This window comes from Geotrypetes seraphini, chromosome 3, assembly GCF_902459505.1.
Source record: "Geotrypetes seraphini chromosome 3, aGeoSer1.1, whole genome shotgun sequence".
NCBI classification, from domain to species: Eukaryota; Metazoa; Chordata; class Amphibia; order Gymnophiona; family Dermophiidae; genus Geotrypetes; species Geotrypetes seraphini.
In genome coordinates, this window is record NC_047086.1 from 54,645,379 (window position 1) to 54,664,262 (window position 18,884).

The window sequence follows — 18,884 nt, forward strand, 5'->3', positions numbered from 1 at the left end:
CATAGGATGTGCACAGAGAGGTTTCCCATCAAGAGGCTGATGAAAAGCAGCAATCGCACTGAGATGGACTCGAATAGAAGTAGACTGAAGTCCAGATTGCGATAAGTGAAGTAAATAATCCAAAACAGAAGCCAAGGAGGTAGACGTTGGCTCTAACTGACGGGTGGAACACTAGGTAGAAAATCTAGTCCACTTCTGGCCGTAACACTGGCGAGTGGACGGCTTTCTGGAAGCTACTAAAATATCTTGTACCGACTGAGAGAACTGGAAAGAGTCGTTTAGGTTGAAAGGAACCAAGCTGTTAAGTGTAGCGACTGCAGGTTGGGATGGAGTAAGGAACCCTGACTCTGAGTAAGTAGAGAGGGAAAAACTGGTAGAAGCAGAGGCTCCCTGATGCTGAATTGCAGTAGAAGGGAGTACCACGGTTGTCTGGGCAACCAAGGAGCTATGAGAATCATGGTGGCACGTGTTGACTTGAGGTTGACAAGAGTCCTGAGAATCAGCGGAAATGGAGGGAAGGCATAAAGAAACTGATCCCTCCAGTCCAGGAGAAAAGCATCTGCCTCCAGTCGCTGAGGGGAGTATATCCGGGAGCAAAATTGAGGCAGCTTGTAGTTGAGGGGGGACGCAAAGAGATCTATCTGCGGGGTCCCCCAGCGAGCAAAAACTTGACGAAGTGTGGGAGAATTGAGTGTCCACTTGTGAGGTTGTAGAAGACGACTCAAAGTTGTCGGCCAGACAGTTGTGTTGACCTTGAATGTAGACAGGTCTGAGAAAGATGTTGCGATGAATCACCCAAGTCCACATCCTCAGAGCCTCCTGGCACAGGGAATGAGAACCCGTTCCTCCCTGTTTGTTGACATAGTACATGGCCACCTGGTTGTCCGTCCGTCCGCACGAGAACCACAGTGTCGTGAAGGTGTTGAAAAGCTTTGAGAACATTGAAATCGCTCTGAGTTCCAACAGATTGATATGACAACGACGGTCCTGCGAAGTCCACACACCCTGTGTAAGAAGGCCGTCGACATGGGCTCCCCAAGCGTAAGTAGATGAGTCCGTGGTGAGTACTTTCTGATGAGGCAGGGTGTGGAACAGCAAACCTCTGGAAAGATTGGAAAAGAGCATCTAGCAGTGGAGAGACTGCTTCAACAAAGGAGTTACTGTTATCTGTTGAGAAGGCGGGTCGATTGCCTGTTGCCATTGGGATGCCAGGGTCCATTGAGGAATACGAAGGTGAAGTCTGGCAAAAGGAGTCATGTGAACTGTAGAAGCCATGTGGCCGAGTAGAATCATCATTTGCCTTGCAGAAATAGATGGAAAACGAAACACCTGATGACAAAGGCGAATGAGGGTATCTCGATGTGATGGAGGTAGAAACGCTGAGGTGGACAGTATCCAGGGTGGCCCCAATGAATTGGAGAGATTGAGATGGGGTCAGCTGGGATTTTGGGAAGTTGATTTCGAAGCCCAGATTTTGAAGGAATAGAATAATCTGTTGGGTTGCTGCAATAACCACTTGTTGAGAGGGGGCTTTGATTAACCAGTCGTCGAGGTATGGAAAAACTTGAAGACCTTGAGTGAGCAGAGCTGCAGCCACCACCACCAGGCATTTTGTGAAGACTCTGGGGGAAGAGGCGAGTCCGAAAGGAAGGACTCTGTATTGTAGATGAAGATCTCCCACCTGGAATCTGAGATATTTGCGAGAGGCTGGGTGAATGGGGATATGGGTATAAGCCTCTTTGAAATCCAGCGAGCACATCCAATCTCCCTGATTCATCAGGTAATACAAGGTGGGCAATGAGAGCACCCGAAACTTCTCTTTGAGCAGGAATTTGTTGAGAGCTCTGAGGTCCAGAATGGGTCACAGATCCCCCGTCTTCTTTGGAACCAGAAAGTAACTGGAGTAGAACCCCAAGTTCCGCTGAGAAAGAGGAATCTCTTCGACAGCTTGAAGGCGAAGAAGAGCCTGAGCTTCCTGAAGAAGAGGAAGTTGCGACCGATTGGAAGGACACTCTCTTGGAGGGTGATCTGGGGGTACTTGAAGGAAATGAAGAGAGTATCCCTCTCGCAAAATGGTGAAACCCAGAGGTCGGATGTGATCATTTCCCACTGATGGTAAAAATGGAAAAGACGACCTCCTATGGGCAAAAGAGAATTCCGATGCAGGGAGGTTGGAATGCTCAAGCTGGGAACGTCAAAAAGACTGAGCTGGCTTGGTGGCAGCAGGAGTTTAAGGCTTCTATTGACGTTGCTGCTGCTGAGGACGACAAGGTGAAGGCCTGGAAAAAGCAGGAGTCGTTTTCTGAGGGTAACGACGTGTCTGTTTGTATGCCCGAGCTGGAGGTGTCTTGGGCTTCGGTCGAATGAGAGAAGCAAAAGAGCGCTCATGTTCCAAGAGACGCTTAGTAGCCGCTTCAATGGAATCATCAAATAATTCATTACCCTGACAAGGTAAGTTGGCCAATCGATCTTGAAGATTGGGATCCATGTCAACAATATGTAGCCAAGCCAGTCTACGCATGGCTATAGCAAAGTCAGGTACTCAAGATGATAATTCAAAAGCATCATAGGAAGCCTGTAGCATGAAGAGTCTCAACTCAGAAAGAATCTTGAGGATTTGCTTAAACTCCGGCAGACGTATTTTGGAAATGTCAGGTAAAAGGAAGGTAACAATTTCAAAAAATGGTTGAAATAGGTAGTAAAAGTGTAATTATAATTAAGAATCCTATTGGCCATCATCGAGTTTTGGTATAAATGACGGCCAAACTTGTCCATGGTGCGACTCTCCCTGCCTGGAGGTACTGCAGCATAAAGCTTGGAAGGATAAGCCTTTTTCAAAGATGATTCCACCACCAGGGACTGATGGGATAATTGAGATTTTTCAAATCCCTTGCAGGGAACAGTACGGTATCTGGATTCCAATTTGGATGGAATAGCCGTAATAGAACAGGGAGTTTCCATATTCCGTATGAAAGTTTGTTTAAGGACTGGAGACATAGGTAATCTCAAAGTCTCTTTGGGAGGATGAGAAAGTTCCATGTCCGCCAACTATTCTGGAGTATACTTAGAATCAGAAAGAAGATCCAGTTTGAGGGCCTGTCCCATATCAAAAACAAACTTAGCAAAAGAAGTAGATTTTGAGATGGAGGACTCATCTGGAGAAGGAGTACGAGACCTTGGAGCCACAGAATAGGAGGGAGACGCCTCTCTTAGAGTATTGAGACAAAGGTTCAGACTCAAGACGCATGGTAATTGAAGAAGCTGCACTATCTACCTGAGGTGGAGTCATCGAATGTTTGCACTTCAGACTCCTCACTGGTGATGTTCCCGGTGTTCGAGGCACAGAATGTGCCGAGGCAGGAGGAGAAGAGTCCCGTACCGTTGGCTTCGATGGAGGAGTCCTTGATCTTGAGAAACTCAGAGTCGAGGCCTCTCGGGATTGAGACTTGTGTTTCGCTGTGGAAGAACGAGACACAGAAGCCTCAGTATCCATAGAGGGAGACTGGCACACAGATGCCTCTGTACAAAGCTTCGAAGAAAAATGTCTCGTATGCCTCGAGCGATGCTTCGGGCGAGGCGGGAGAGACATTGATGGAGGCTCAGGCGAAGAGTCACTGGAAGAGAGTCGCTTTGGCTTACGAGACCTGCTTCGAGGCACTACCACTGGAGGATCAGATTAATGCTCAGGCCGGCCCCTAGGAGGCAGGGTCGAGGACGGAACAAGTTGAGCCACTATCGAGGAAATCTGTGTGGTTAAGATGGTCTTCAACATGTCCTCGAACATCGGCACCGAGACAACAGGATCTGTTCTCGTAGGTGCAGCAGTGCGCTCCAAAGAGGGCGACCTCGAAGATGAGTATTCCTTACTCTTAGAGGCACGCTTAGAAGGAGGTCTCAAGGAGGATTCTGGTGGCTTCTTAGGCACGGTACATGAAAGAGAAACAGGACTTACCCAGCGAGGACATCTTTACCTGAGGCACTGTTGAGGCCTTCAAGACCGAAGTTGAGGCCTTAGCAGGAAGAAAAGCCGGGGTCGAGGTCGAGGCCTTCGAGACCAAACCTCCAGCCAAAGCCGAGGTCGAGGCCTTCGAGACCGAGACAGCTGTTGAAGTCAAGGGCGAGGCCTTCGAGACCGAGGCCACAATGGAAGACGGGGTCTTTGAAACCGAGTCCGACCCCAAGGCTGAGGTCGAGGCCTTGTCAGGGGCTTGCTCCATGCCGCCAAAAAGTTGTTTGAACTGGTCGCACCGACGACGAAGGGCCCTAGACTGAAGAGTCCAACAGCAGGAACAATCCTCAGGGTTATGAGAAGGCCCCAAACAAGCCAAACACCGAGAATGAGGGTCGGTGATGGAAACTGTCTTTTCACACTGGCGACAGCGTTTAAACCCGGTCAGGGGCCGGGACATAAAAAAAATAAAGTCCGTGTCGAACAATACGAGCGATTGGGCCTAGGCCCAAAGCCCGCTGACCGGACAAAAAAGGAAGAAAAGTCTTTTATTTTATTTTTTAATTTTGTTAAAGAAGAAAATAAACGCACAGCGACCGAAAAATAAAACAAAAATCAGCCGCGGTGAGAGAAGGCAACGAAGTTTGCTGCAGAGCAAAGATGAAGAGGACTTCTTGGATCTGCGGAAAACGTTGAACTGAGGATCCTCACAGGAGATGCGCCCCCTAGTTCGGGCGGGAAGGCACGTGCGCATGCGCGGTGCAGCACTCGGAAGCTCTTATAAAGATCTTCAAGCAAGTCTGCTTTCGAGGCTGTCCGCTGCGGGCTCCATTAGTGACGTCACCGATGTGTGAGAATATGCTGCCTGCTTGTCCTGGGATAACAGTTCATCCTTATTGATTTTGATCCAAATTAAAACCCAAGATGGCTGCTATCAGCAAATTCATGCCAAAACTCTTTTCTCCTTTTAGTCAGATTGCAGAAAAGGCACAAAAAACAATGGGCTGTACTCACTGTACTGTGCCTTTTCTGCAGTCTGACTAAAAGGAGAAAAGATTTTCTGTCTCAAATCCTTTCCAACTGGCTCCAAAACTGGAGATCTTCAGGCTTCCAGTCGGAGTGAACCCGACTGAGACCTCAACCTTCACAGATCAACATGCCACAACAGGGGGGGGTAGAATATAGTTAACTCCCTGAAGCACAAAGGAACTTACACCGAGGCCTCACAGCCTGCACGCAAGGCTCTGATAAATCAAAAGACAAGCTAGCTCCCAAGGGAACAGTCCCTGAGCTTCCAAAATGCGCCAAGCAGGCTGGTTCAGCAGGTACACCTGGGGGTTACCCATGAGCAGCGGACTGCCCATTTGGAATATGATTCCTCTCCCAGGCAGAGCTGCCCTAAATTGGGGACCTCTAGGAACCAAAGTCTCATAAAACAGATATAATACCCCAAAATAATAAAACAGAGCAGATCAGAACTTACCTTTTAAGTTTGCCTGTACAAGGAAACACTGAAGATGGCACTCTATTCCACTGGTGAAGGAGAACGAGCTGAAAGATGTGCTTGACATCCTTTAGCAATAGTTCACGACCAGAGGGAGTTCACCTAGAGTACAGACTCCTATGTTTATACAACAGAAAGAGATGGTTGCCATTTATTTTGTACTGATCTGTGATTATTCTGCAGCACATCAACATGTCCTATCAGTCAACATATCCTACAACTTCTCAGGAAGTTCAAGTAAAACGAAAAATCTAGAAAAGGAGAAATTAGGTTCTTACTTACTAATTTTCTTTCTGTTAGCTTGTAGACTGGTATAGTCCAGGGGTCTCAAAGTTCCTCCTTGAGGGCCGCAATCCAGTCGGGTTTTCAGGATTTCTCCAATGAATATGCATGAGATCTATGTGTATGCACTGCTTTCATTGAGGAAATCCTGAAAACCCGACTGGATTGCGGTCCTCAAGGAGGGACTTTGAGATCCCTGGATAGTCCTTACGAATGGGTAATATGCCTCACTGCTACCAGTAGGTAGAGGCTGAGATCAAACCTGTATATCAGTATAGCATGCCATTCTTGCTACTCCAGTTTGCCGAATAGCCAAGCAGAATCTAGGAAATTTCTGAACTGAAAAACAGTAAATAACACTCCGAACAGGAGTGTAAGAAAACAACAAACATCTTTAAACAACTGTTAGAACATATATAGAACTTTGACCCTGGATATCCCCACAGCTCACAAGCTAAGCTAGCTGAGCCATCGCTGCTGTTCTTAATTCTCCCCGGCCCTAGAAAAACACCAGAACCCGCAGAAAAATTCAAAATCTGCACACGAGCAAAAAACCCACAAACACCGCACAAAGACAGACAGGGTGGTGGACTATACCAGTCTACAAGTCAACAGAAAGAAAATTAGCAGGTAAGAACCTAATTTCTTCTTCTGTATCGCTTGGTAGACTGATGAATGGGACGTACAAAAGCAGTACCCATCAAGAGTGGGACCCCCAAAGAGCCGACACCAGAACACGTTCACTGATTACCGCGTCCCGACGCACGTGAACATCCACACGGTAGTGTCTGACAAAGGAATGCAGAGAAGACCAAACTGCAGCCTTGCAAATATCCACTGGAGGCACTAGAGAAGACTCAGCCCAAAAAGCTGTCTGACCCTTAGTTGAATGTGTCTTGAGAAAGTCGGGAACAGGCTTCTTCTTCAGAAGATAAGCAATAATCTCCTTGATTCAGCGCGTAATAGTAGCCTTAGAAGCGCCATCCCTCTTACAAGGACCTGCTAGAAGGACAAAGAGATGATCTGATTTCCTGATCTCCTGGGTCCTCTGCACATAAGAGCGAAGGACCTGACTGACATCCAACTTGTGTAGCTGTCTCTGCTCAGAAGAACCCTCCCAACAACCCAACACTGAGAGGACTACAGATTGATTGACATGAAAAGAAACCACTTTTGGCAGAAAGGAAGGAACAGGCTTCAAGACAACCCGCTCCCTAGAAAACTCCAAGAAGGGAGCCCTACAAGAGAAAGTGTGCAGCTCAGTAATACATCTAGCTGAAGTATGGCCACCAAGAAGACTGCCTTAAGAGTAAGGTCCATCAAAGAGCAGTCATCCAACGGTTCAAAAGGAGAGCGCACCAGAACGGACAGAACCAGATTTAGATCCCAAGATGGAACAAAGGGTCATACGGGAGGCCTGAGCAACTTGAATGCCCGCAAGAAGCGAATCACATCAGGAATGGCAGTCAAACGCTGACCTTTCAAGAATCTCCGAAAGGCTGACAAGGCCAAAAGCTGAACCCGGAGAGAAGACCAAACCAGTCCCCTATCCAGGCCATCCTGCATTCTAAGATGTTAGGCAGGGAAGTGTGACAAGAGACCACTCCTTGCACATCACACCACTCCTCAAATAGACCCCAAGAGCATTGAAATCACTTTATCTGAATACCCCTTCTTACCTAGGCAACCCCTTTCAAGAGCCAAGTCGTAAGACAAAAGGGACCCGGATCGAACATTGGAATGGGACCCTAAGTTAGAAGGTCATCCAAGAGAGGCAGAGGAGGTGGATCCGCCACAAGATGCTTCACCGGATCCATGTACTACGGTCGTCGAGGCCAATCCAGAGCCACCATACTACGAGGCCCAGATGGCGAATTATGCAGAGAAGAACTCTGCCCACTAATGGCAATGGAAGGAACATATACAACAGCCCCTCCGTTGGCCATAGTTGAACCAGAGCATCCAAGCCCTAGGCCTGACCGTCTCTGCGACGACTGAATAAGCCGGGCGTTTTGGCGTTGTCACTTGTGGCCATCAGGTCCATGCTGAGGACTGCACTATTAACTGAAAGGCCAGGGGGCTTAGACACCATTCTCCGGGATTTAGCACATGACAACTTAGGAAATCCGCCTGAACATTCTCCACTCCAGCTATGTGGGATGCTGAGATCTCTTGAAGGTGCGACTCCACCAAAACCATGAGCCTCCTGCACCACCAAAGTGCTCCTGGTGCTCCCCTGATGATTGACATAGGCCACCGCCGTGGCACTGTCCGACAAAACCTTGACTAACCTGCCCATCGGAAAGGACTGGAAGGCTAGCAACGCCATACAGATGGCTCTGGTCTCCAAAACATTGATCAATCAAGAAGCCTCCTCCGTGGACCAGGTGCCATGAGCTGAGTGACCTAGCTTCTTAGCCCCCCCAACCGAGAAGACTGGCATCTGTGAGCAGCACCATCCACTGCGGCTGATCCAGACTCGCCCCTTGTACAAGATGGGGGGTCTGAAGCCACCAACAAAGACTGCCCCGAGCTAAGCCTGGAAGCGGAACAGGGTGATCCAGACTGTGCCTCTGAGGTGATCACCTCTGAAGAAGAGCATACTCAAGAGGACGCATGTGGGCCTGTGACCTCCTCACAACATCGAGGGAGGCCACTATCGACATCAAGACTTGGAGGACATCCTGCACCCGAGGACACCGGGATGCCATAAGCAGGCGAATTTGAGATTGCAATTTGCTCACCCGGGCCTCCGGAAAGAAGATCTTCCCCAAGGAGGTGTCGAACAGGACCTCAAGATATTCCAGGCGCTGAGGTGGAGACAACCGACACTTTGCAAGGTTGACTACACATCCCAGCGACTGCAGAAACTCCACCACCCGAGCCATGACCCGAGTGCTCTCCTGGAACGACTTGGCTTGAATCAACCAGTCATCCAGAAAAGGATGAACAAGAATGCCCTCTTTGTGCAATGCTGCCACGACAACCACCATCACCTCGGTGAACGTCCGTGGAGCCGTGGCCAGACCAAAGGGAAGTGCAAAAAACTGATAGTGTTGCCACAAAATCGCAAAGCACAGGAAGCAATGATGGGAGGAATGTGTAAGTAGGCCATGGTCATATCAAGAGAGGTCAGAAACTCCCCCGGCTGAACTGCCAGAATCACAGATTGCAAAGTTTCCATGCGGAAGGAAGGCACATGAAGAGCCCTGTTGACCCCCTTCAAATCCAGGATGGGTCGAAAGGTCCCTTCTTTCTTTGGCACCTCTTCTCCCTTGAAAAGAGGAGACTGAGAGGGGACATGATCGAAACGTTCAAGATACCGAAGGGAATAGACTTAGTAGATAAAGACAGATTGTTCACCCTCTCCAAGATAGGGAGAACGAGAGAGCACTTTCTAAAGCTGAAAGGGGATAGAGTCAGTATAAACGCGAGGAAGTTCTTCTTCACCCAGAGAGTGGTAGACAACTGGAACACTCTTCCGATTATAGGGGAAAATACCCTCCATGTATTCAAGACAAAGTTGGACAAGTTCCTGCTAAACTAGAACGTATGCAGGTGAGGCTGGACTCATTTAGAGCACTGGTCTTTGACCTGAGGGCCGCCACGTGGGCGGACTGCTGGGCAGGATGGACCTCTGCTCTGACCCAGCAGCGGCAATTCTTATGTTCTTATGTAAGTAATTCGAGTACCAACCTGTGCCCCACTCCAGCGGGGGAACTGGAAACACCGCGTGAAGATCCAACAATCTCTGAAGGGTCTGGCGAAAGGCCTGCTGCTTCCACGTCACCTGTGAGGTAGAAGCGAGGAAACGGTTTTGCAAGGACCGGGCGAACTCTAGAGCATAGCTATCCCGGATCACTTCCAGAACTCACTGATCGGACATGATGTCTGCCCACTGTAGATAAAAGTCTCTCAACCGTGCGCCACCGGAACCAAGACAGGCATCGGCAAGGAGTCATTGTGCAGGATGGGGGGCAGGGGACCCGGTGGAGGCGGTATCCGCACCCCGGCGGGCCCCACGAAAGAACTGCATGCGCTGGAAGAACCTGCCTCTTGAGAGCTCAGGAGACTGAAAAGAAGCAGCCCCTTGACCTGAGCGGAAACGGCGGAAAACATACCCACAAGCAGTGCCGCCTTGAGCAAACGAGGCACTTTAGAATCAGTGAGAGTCTGAACCAACTTGTCCAGGTCTTCACCAAACAAGTAAAATCCTTTAAAAGGAAACTTCGTCAACTTAACTTTGGACGCCGAATTCGCCGACCAAGCGCAAAGCCACAAGGTACGGCATGATGCCACTCCTAAGGCCAGAGACTTGGCAGAAGCACGCAAGAGGTCATACATGCTATCCGAGAGATAAGAAGCACCCAATTCAATTTTGGCAACTTCTTGCCTTAGCAAGTCCCAATTCTCAGATTTATCATCAAGTACATGCTGGGTCAAATGAAAACACGCCCGAGCCACCAGCCCGATAGAGCTGTCACATCAAAACTCTGGTTAAGGAGGGACTCAAACTTATGCTCTTCCGGGTCCTTCAAGGCCGCACCACCCTCAACAGTCATGGTTTGCCGCTTAGAGATGGCCGAGACCACCGCAACCACTACAGGCAACCTCAGAGTATCCCTATCCCCTTCCGGAATAGGATACAGGCGGGCTATGGAGCACAAAGTGAAAAGGGGCTTCCGGCACCTGCCACTGTGCGATCATGATGTCTCGAATATCCTGATGCTTAGGAAAAGAGCGGGAAGCAGAGCGAATCCCCTTAAGCAAGGGGTCCACTGTACGCGGGGTCTCCGACACGGGGTCCTCAAAGTGCAAATCCAAGCAGACCTGAAGGATTAACTCATGGAGCTGTTCTTGCTGAAAAATGCGCACCACAGATGTATCTTCGCTGGCGGGGGGGGGGGGGGGGGGGTGCACGAACCCCTCGCTGGCAGAATCCGGCCTCCCAAGAAGATCCTTGAATTCTCCCCAAGGGTCCAGGTCCTCATCAATCACCTCGTGCTCCTCTGGGAAAAAATCTTCATCCAAGAGACCCTCGGGCATTTGGATAGAGAGGAGTAGAGGGGGGAAAAACGGCCGCTGTGTGGGGCCGCACCGGGGAAGATGTCGAGTGTACCCCCCCCCTCCCCGAGTGGATACAGAACCTCCTGCCACCAGCACACAAGCTTTACAAAGTGCTAACAAATTCAGGGGGAAAGACCCATAGCGGCCTCAAGGGACTCCCTGCCCCAGCAGGGGACCCTGACATACCTTGCCCCTTTATTTCCAGAACAGGGGGAAGGTCAACAGAGGTAAGAATGAGGAGGTTCCTGCTGAAATTGGACCTGAAACTGTCAAAATCGGAGCGTCTGAGAAGCCTGGGACTTTCCTGATACTGAGGCTGAGGAACCTACCAACCCGAAAAAGGAATCCCCAGGCGAACCGACGGTAAGGGAATCCTGTGCTCCCTAACTGTCAGTGGCTGGGGATCCCCCCGCATGGGGGAAGCCCAGGTTTCCCCACAATCCAAAGCTGAACCGCAAGGCATATACGGTGGGGTGCCCTGGCTGCCGGCGAGGCTTCCTACCACTCCGGCCTGCACAATGCTTACACAGGCTGGCCACGAGTACCTTGCGTCTGGAGCACAAGGAGCACTTTTTTCCTTTAAAAGAGCTCATTGTGCTGAAAAACGCCCTAGAAAGTGCCGGTTACTTGAGGAAAAAACACAGAAAAAAGGCAGTTATAAAGGGAGCCCTTTAAACTAGCACACCTCAGGATTTTATTTTTTGTTGTTGTTATTTCTTTTTACTTAGTCAGAACAGATTCCACAGCTCTCAAAGCTGGAGGGCTGATCAACCAGAAGGGCCAGGCCGCCTGCTGAAGCCCACTACAAAAATATGAGAAGGTTGAGGAAGGTGGGGGGAGGGACCCAGCACGAGACCCGCCAGGTTTAACACCCCAGAGGTCGGACGGATCTCCAAACAGAACCCACCCAAGCTTTATCCAGCACAAAAAGGGGAACCAGGAGTCCACAAAGTTCCAACAGTGCCAAGAGGGGAGCTGAAAAGCTTACCACCTACTATCAGAGACTGAGGAAAACTGGAGTAGCAAGAGGGGCATGCTATACTGATATACAAGTTTGATCTCAGTCAGTGAGGCATATAACCCATTCGTAAGGACAATATCAGTCTATCAAGCAATACTGAAAGAAAAATTAGAAGATGATATCAATAGAATTGCAACTGGTTAAGCAAACATGTAAGAATATCAGGCTCCTTTGCTTAATTAGGCCTGTAATTTCCTCATAAGACATATAAATGTAGGTAAGAGGGGGAATAATGAGGGCAAAGAATTGCTTTAACAATGAGCAATATGCTCACTTACATCTGCTGATAACTGCTTTGTATAAGCACTGCCGAAGACAACACTTTCAAGTGTAGGAATCAGAGAGTCCTTATTCTGGGCTGGGGCATTCCTGTTCAACCAGGAGTTCTTCATTGGACGAGGAAAACTAATACAATTCAACACAATAAGAAAATATCCACAATTACTACAGTAAAACATGAATGCAGTAGAACAGTTATCACTCATCTGCATTGGTTACCTGTGGAGGCACGAATTCTTTTAAAATTGGGGTGTTTCTATTATAAGGTATTAATGGGTTTGGTTCCGTCCTACCTAACTGAGTTGTTTTGTTATTTTTCTATGCAACACTCACATATTGCCAAAGTCTTTTTTGCTTTTCCTCCATCTAAGGGCTGTAGGTACAAAAGATATCATGATAAGACCCTCTCTTTTCAAATTGCTTTATGGGACAAGGATTTCAAGCGGCTTTCATCATCATCTATTTCTTACCTTCATTACAGGAAACAACTTAAGACTGTCTTGCTTATTAAATTTCTTAGCTCTTAATACTAACATATTCTTCACATTGATTTATGTATCATAGCTAGTCTTTTGTAAACCGCATTGAACTTTACGGTAATGGCAGCCTAGAAATAAATTCTTATGTTATGCTATGTCATGAAATGCTTTAAAACACAGCAATTAAAATTCAGTGACATCAATGAGACAGAATGCAACAATTTTTGTGAACTTTTTCATTTACACTTTAGTTATGTGCTAAGACAGGAATTCTCATGGACTAACAAAAACATTAATCTCCCAATTTAGAACAAAATACATCTTACTTTCCTATCAAAGACTGCTGGTCTATGGACTGCTCTACAAAATAGTCTCCAAATTACTTAAGTTTGCCCTCACCTTACTCTCTCATGTATAAAGCTGGAAGAGATTTTTTTAAAAAAGGTTTTCTGCTTCTCTGACTCGATGTCTCAAATTTGAACAAACTGCTTCCAAATGAACAAAATATCACTTCTAACTACAGAAGAGATTATTGTCAAAAGCTAATTTAGCACATTATTTATTTATTTAGTCCATCCTCCCAAAGGAGCCCAGAACGGGTTACAAAGGTACATTCACAGTGTAGGGGTGTTTTCTTATTTGCACCTGAAGGTTAGGCCTCTCTGACGTCATAAAGCCTGAACCATTGTCTGTAAGAAATCATTCCAGCATGAACCATGCAAGAAGAAAACATCTTTGCTGTTATAATGCCTGATGCATTATGGGTATGTAAGAGAACTGTATTCTAGTCAAGGACATCCAGCTATGCCTACATACTCAGCCTGTGTGAATCTTGGGGGAGGCATTGCTCCTGTGCTTCTTATCTAACGAAGGCGCCTCTGCTTCACAGCTTGTGCGAGACTCTATACAGAAAGGCTATTCATCTAAGTTATGTTTCTGGATTGGTCCGGAGAGGTCATCTGACAAGATCCAAGTGAAATGTGCTAATTATAATTTAGTCTATGCTGGGATGCGTGAACTTGCATCTTATCATAGGTTACTCTGCATCTTTTATAATAATTAAGACCTGAAAAGTTACCTCTTGTGACTCTCTGCCTGAGAGAGAGAACCGGACTTTAAACAGATCTGAATTCCATCACATAAAGTAAACCTTTGCTGCCAACCTAATTTACAGCTGGACCAGTGGCTGACGAACTCTTTTTCCTGTAGCAAGGGAATTCATATCTTTTGTGTTGAGAAGAATAATTCCGTCTCCCGGGCTAAGGCCTAATTGGATGGTGAGAATAAGGAACTTATCTATCTTATCAGCTGGGGTTAGGTAAATGTATTCCATTTGTTGCATAGGATAAGGATTTGTAAAATTACTCTTGGTGATAAACTGTAATAGATTGCTGCTAATCAGGTATTATTATTATAAGGAATTATTTAGAGTGTAAGAATTAGTTTTACTTATTTATCTAACAAGTGTGGTGTGATAATTATGTACTGAGTTTCATACATGTATTCGGATTTTATGTGAACACTAATTAGTTATTGCTGATGGCTTATGAATATTTCTCATAGCCTGGGTCTCTATTCTTAGTATAAACTGGCAAAATAACGAACCTTGGGTAAGGAGATTATGGTTTCCCTAGCATCTGACTAAAACAGGCACGTATTTGTTTATGTAACTGATTAGTCATCCATAAATCTTTCCACAACAGTATAGAAAGACAAAATTATTACTCTGGTTCAAGGTACACAAATATTAAATTCTACAAACCATCACTATCAACTGTTTGAATAATTCAATTCTAATCATAATCTTTCTTATGGCTGTTATTATTTAAAGGCATTAGAAGATAACCATGTCAGGCAGGGTATCAGATGTCAACAAGGTATGGTAAGATATCAGATGTCCTTCAAAGAAACCTATATGGACACAGTTTTAGGACAAATGTCCTTCAGCATATTTAATACAGACATCATTCTAAATAGTACATTGTGTTATATGTTATTTAAATTGATAAAAATATTACAAATTGCAAACTGTACACTAAAAATGTGACAAGTAGAAATTGGTTCTTACTTGCTAATTTTCTTTCCTTAAGTTCCTCCAGACCAGTCCAGATGCACTGGTTAGTGCTGTCCTGTCAACAAGTGAAAACTGAATTACAGAGATATAATGTTATCATTTAAGAACCTTGTGCAGCCACCTGGGTAGTCAGTGTTTAACATATCAAAGCAAAACTCCACTCAGAATTAATGAATAGCTCAACAAAAAACACCAATGGAAGATAAAACCCTTCAGGTTAAAGATCCAACAGAATAATGACCTAGCCAAAATTTCTTTCTCCTGCAGCATAAATACTTTAAACAAATGGATACTAAAACCACGGGTAGGTTCTGGACTGGTTTGAAGGAACTCAAGGAAAGAAAATGAACAGGTAAAAACTATCTACCCTTCCTTATTTTTCCACCAGACCAATCAAAACACTTGGGATGTACCAAAATAGTATTTGTAGGTAGTCAGAGATTGGATGTTTAAGAATCATCTCAGTGTGGCATAAACTCAAATTCTACTCATGGTGGGACACAGAAATCCCTGCCGCTACCACTTTGGCACAATGGACCGCATCAATTCATATGAACATCTAATCTCTAGTGATGGGCAAAAGAATGAATGGATTTCCAGGTTGTCACTTTGCAGATTTCATGAAGAAGAATTAAAGATTGTTTCATCCAAGAAGCAAATTCACTTCTGTAAAATGAGCTTTTGAAATTTTTGGAACTGTATGACCATGGAGAATATAGGCAGAAGCAACAGCCTCTCTAACCTAAAGAGACTGTTGCTTTTGATGCTGCTTCTTCTTTACAGGCTCCATTGAAAAGAATAAAGAGCTTCTCCAAAGTAGTGACAGATGTCTAGGAAGGGACAGACAAACCTGCCTGCAGCATTGAGGACATACAAGTGGTATCCTTTCAAGCCGCCACATCCATTCTGTAGAACTTCACGAAAGAGTGGAGAATAGAACAAGTAGCTGCTCTACAAATTTCATCAGGCGAAAACAACCCGGGTCTCCGCCCAACAAACAGCCACTCCTCAGGTCTACTATGCTGTGATTGAGATAAGGGGCTGTTTACCGCAGGCAATATAGGAAGATGAAATTGCCATGTGAATCCATCTGGCAATCAAAGCCGTGGAGGCTGGCTTGCCTCATCTCAAATGGCTGGTCAGCAGAAAAAGGTGGACTGATAGCCAGAAATCATTAGTCCTCTCCAAGTAGTACAGAAGTCTACGTACATCCAGCCTCTGCAAAATCTTATCCTGTTTTGCCAAATTTGTGGGATGAGAGATGGGTAAATGAATCTCTTGATTGATATGGAAGTTAGAGACTACCTTCAGTAGGAAGGCAGAAACCGTCCACAGAGAAACACCTGACTCTGCAAACGGGAGGAAGGGCTCTCTACAGGAAAGGACCTTTAACTCTGAGATCCATCTTGCTGAGAGACAATGGAGACAAAAAACGCAGCCTTAACATAGAAACATGACAGAAGATAAAGGCCAAATGGCCCATCCAGTCTGCCCATCTGCAGCATTCACTATCTCTTCCTCTCCTTAAGAGATTACCAGGGTTCTGTCTTAGGACCTCTTATTTTCTCTCTCTACACCTCTTCTCTCAGTGCCCTGATCTCCTCCCATGGCTTCCAGTATCATCTATATGTTGATGACCTTTCTACACTCAAAATTTCACCTAGAGTCCAAGAAAAATCTCTGCTTGTTTAGCTGACATTCCTGCCTTGATGTCCTGCCATCATCTGAAACAAAACATGTCCAAGACAAAGCTGCTTCTCTTTCCTTCCAAGACTGAGCTGTTCCTCTTTCCTCCTAAACCCCTCTGCTCCTCTCCCTAAGTTCTCCATCTCTGTAAATAATACTGTTATCTTTCCAGTCTACTCTGCTCCCAACCTTGGAATCGTCTTTGATTCCAACCATCTCATTTTCTATGCAAATCGAACGAACTGGTAAAGCATGTCGCTTCTATCTTTACATCACTAAAATTCACTCCTTCCTTTCTGAGTATATTAACCGGACCCTTGTCCACACTCTCGTAATCTTATGCTTAGAATACTGAAATCTACTTCTACCTGGTCTCCCCCCTGAAATTTGTGCAAAACTCTTCTGCACGACTCATCTTCTACCAACCTCGCTACACTTATGTCACCTCTCTCCTAAAATCACTTCACTGGCTCAAATCACTTCTCTGTCTCCACCACCTCTTCTGGAAGACTGTTCCATGCATCTACCACTCTATCTGTAAAAAAGTATTTCCTTAGATTACAGTTCAAGCTCCTACTGATGACCTACAAGTGTGTTCATTCTGCTGCCCCTCAATATCTCTCTTCTCGCGCCTTATACACTTCCACATATAATTCCAGATTTCATACCTTTCATCTAGCTGCCCCCTATACCTGGAATAAATTACTTGAGTTTGTCCGCCAAGCTCCTTCCCTTACCTTGTTTAAAAACAAACTGAAAACCTACCTTTTTGATATAGCTTTCAATCCATAACCCTAATCTCCACTGCCCACCAACCTAATAATTAGTAGTAGTAGTAGTAGTTGCTGACACCTGGAACTGCCAAATCTCTGTCTAGACCCCTGAAAGGGCCTCTGAAAAAAGTAACTGGAGGAAAATTGGTGGAATCTCCTAGAGGTACAAAAACTGCCTCTGCTGCCCCCGGAAGAATGACAGCCCCTGCTGTCCGGAAGGGATTTGGGATGGCGATCTGCCATATTGGCTATGATGTTGTCAAGCCCCTTGCCAAAAAGCATCTACTCCTTGAAGGGTAATCTGCTGAGAGTGGACTTGGAAGTTGAGTCACTCGCCCATTTTCTGATCCAGAGCATTTGGCAGACAGAAATGAAGTAAGCCAAAAACGTACTCAGGACTCTGATGATGTCATAAAGAGCATCGGCCACATAATCTAGTCCCTCCTTAATTATGTGTGGACAGATGGCTCTGAGGAACTAGTCTGCAATCTGTTATGAATGAGGCCACAACCGGAGGCAGGTGCTGCAGCTTTGATACCAAAGCCAGCATTTCAAATTGTCTTTGAAGGACTATGTCCACCATATGATCCTGTGTGTCCTTTAGCATCACTCCACCCTCATTAGGAAGGAAAGTGCGCTTGGTCACTTGCACTACTGCGGTATCCACTTTCAGATGCACAAATAGCTATTAAAAGTCCGGAGGCATAAGAGAGCCTAGACATAGCTTTGGCCACCTTTAGAGAGCCTTTAGGTGACTCTCATTGGACAGTGACTACGAAGGTGATGTCCTGATGAGCAGAAAAAAAAGTCTGCATTAGTGCCACTCATAACAGAGTACTGAGAGGTAGAGGGCAGCTGGTTTTAAGAAAGGTTTGGACAATTTCCTGGAGGAAAAGTCCATAGTTTGTTATTGAGAAGGACATGGGGAAGCCACTGCTTGACCTGGATCAGTAGCATGGAATATTGATACTCCTTAGGTATAGAGCAGGTACTAGTGACCTAGAAGGCCACCGTGAGAACGGGCTATTGGGCTTGATGGACCATTGGCTATTCTTATGTTCTTAATGGCTTCAATGCAGAGAGGGTGTCAGAAATGACATGTGAAGAGGAAGCTGATTTGAAAAGGTGACACACTGAGGGATAATCACCGTGATCCGCAGCCACTCCTGCCTCCGAACCCTGAAAGGGATCCTAAATCATCCACAGACGCAGAGTCATAAAAAGAGACTTCCAGTCACCTCAGTTCTTCTCTGAAGGATCACTGACGCTAGGAGCCAATGTGGTATAAGGCAAAGATGCCTGCTTGGGAAATGAATCCCTCTGAGGAGGAACTGGCATGCCAGAAGGCAGAGCATTGCTTCCTGGGTGTTTAAGTATGCTTTTCATAAAAGGCTGATAAATTTGGAAAAACATTGCACCAGAAGCCCCGAGAACCCCTGCAAAACACTAGACTGGGGAATTAGGGTCTCCTCCACCACACGTTTGTGTTTAGCTCCCTTGTTGCTTGTGGTTTCTGAGCGGAATCTCTTCCCCACAAACCTGGCTTTCTGGGCTTTTTGGGGGTTGTAAAGACCTGGAGGACTGAATAGAGACTGATCCGAAGCACCCAACCCCTTTCTCCAGCACCCTGCAGCATATGGAACATGACCGCTCCTCAGCCAGTAAATCTGTGCAAAAAATGCAGGAATTGAGGCTAGACTGACCAGGGACATCCCTTAAAAATGATCCCTAGTCAAAACGCGGGTGTTTGAGGCAGAAAAAAGGACTTTG

General features: G+C 46.2%; 1 protein-coding gene across 3 annotated transcripts in view; it reads right to left on the reverse strand.

The window, feature by feature from the left end:
- Positions 1–18,884, reverse strand: part of FAM135A (family with sequence similarity 135 member A) — a 277,151-nt gene that overhangs the window by 185,341 nt on the left and 72,926 nt on the right. For all 3 annotated transcript variants that reach the window (XM_033936915.1, XM_033936914.1, XM_033936916.1), the window contains one exon: positions 12,102–12,228. In XM_033936915.1, coding sequence (XP_033792806.1) covers positions 12,102–12,228 — 127 coding nt within the window. The remainder of the gene's footprint in view (positions 1–12,101; positions 12,229–18,884) is intronic.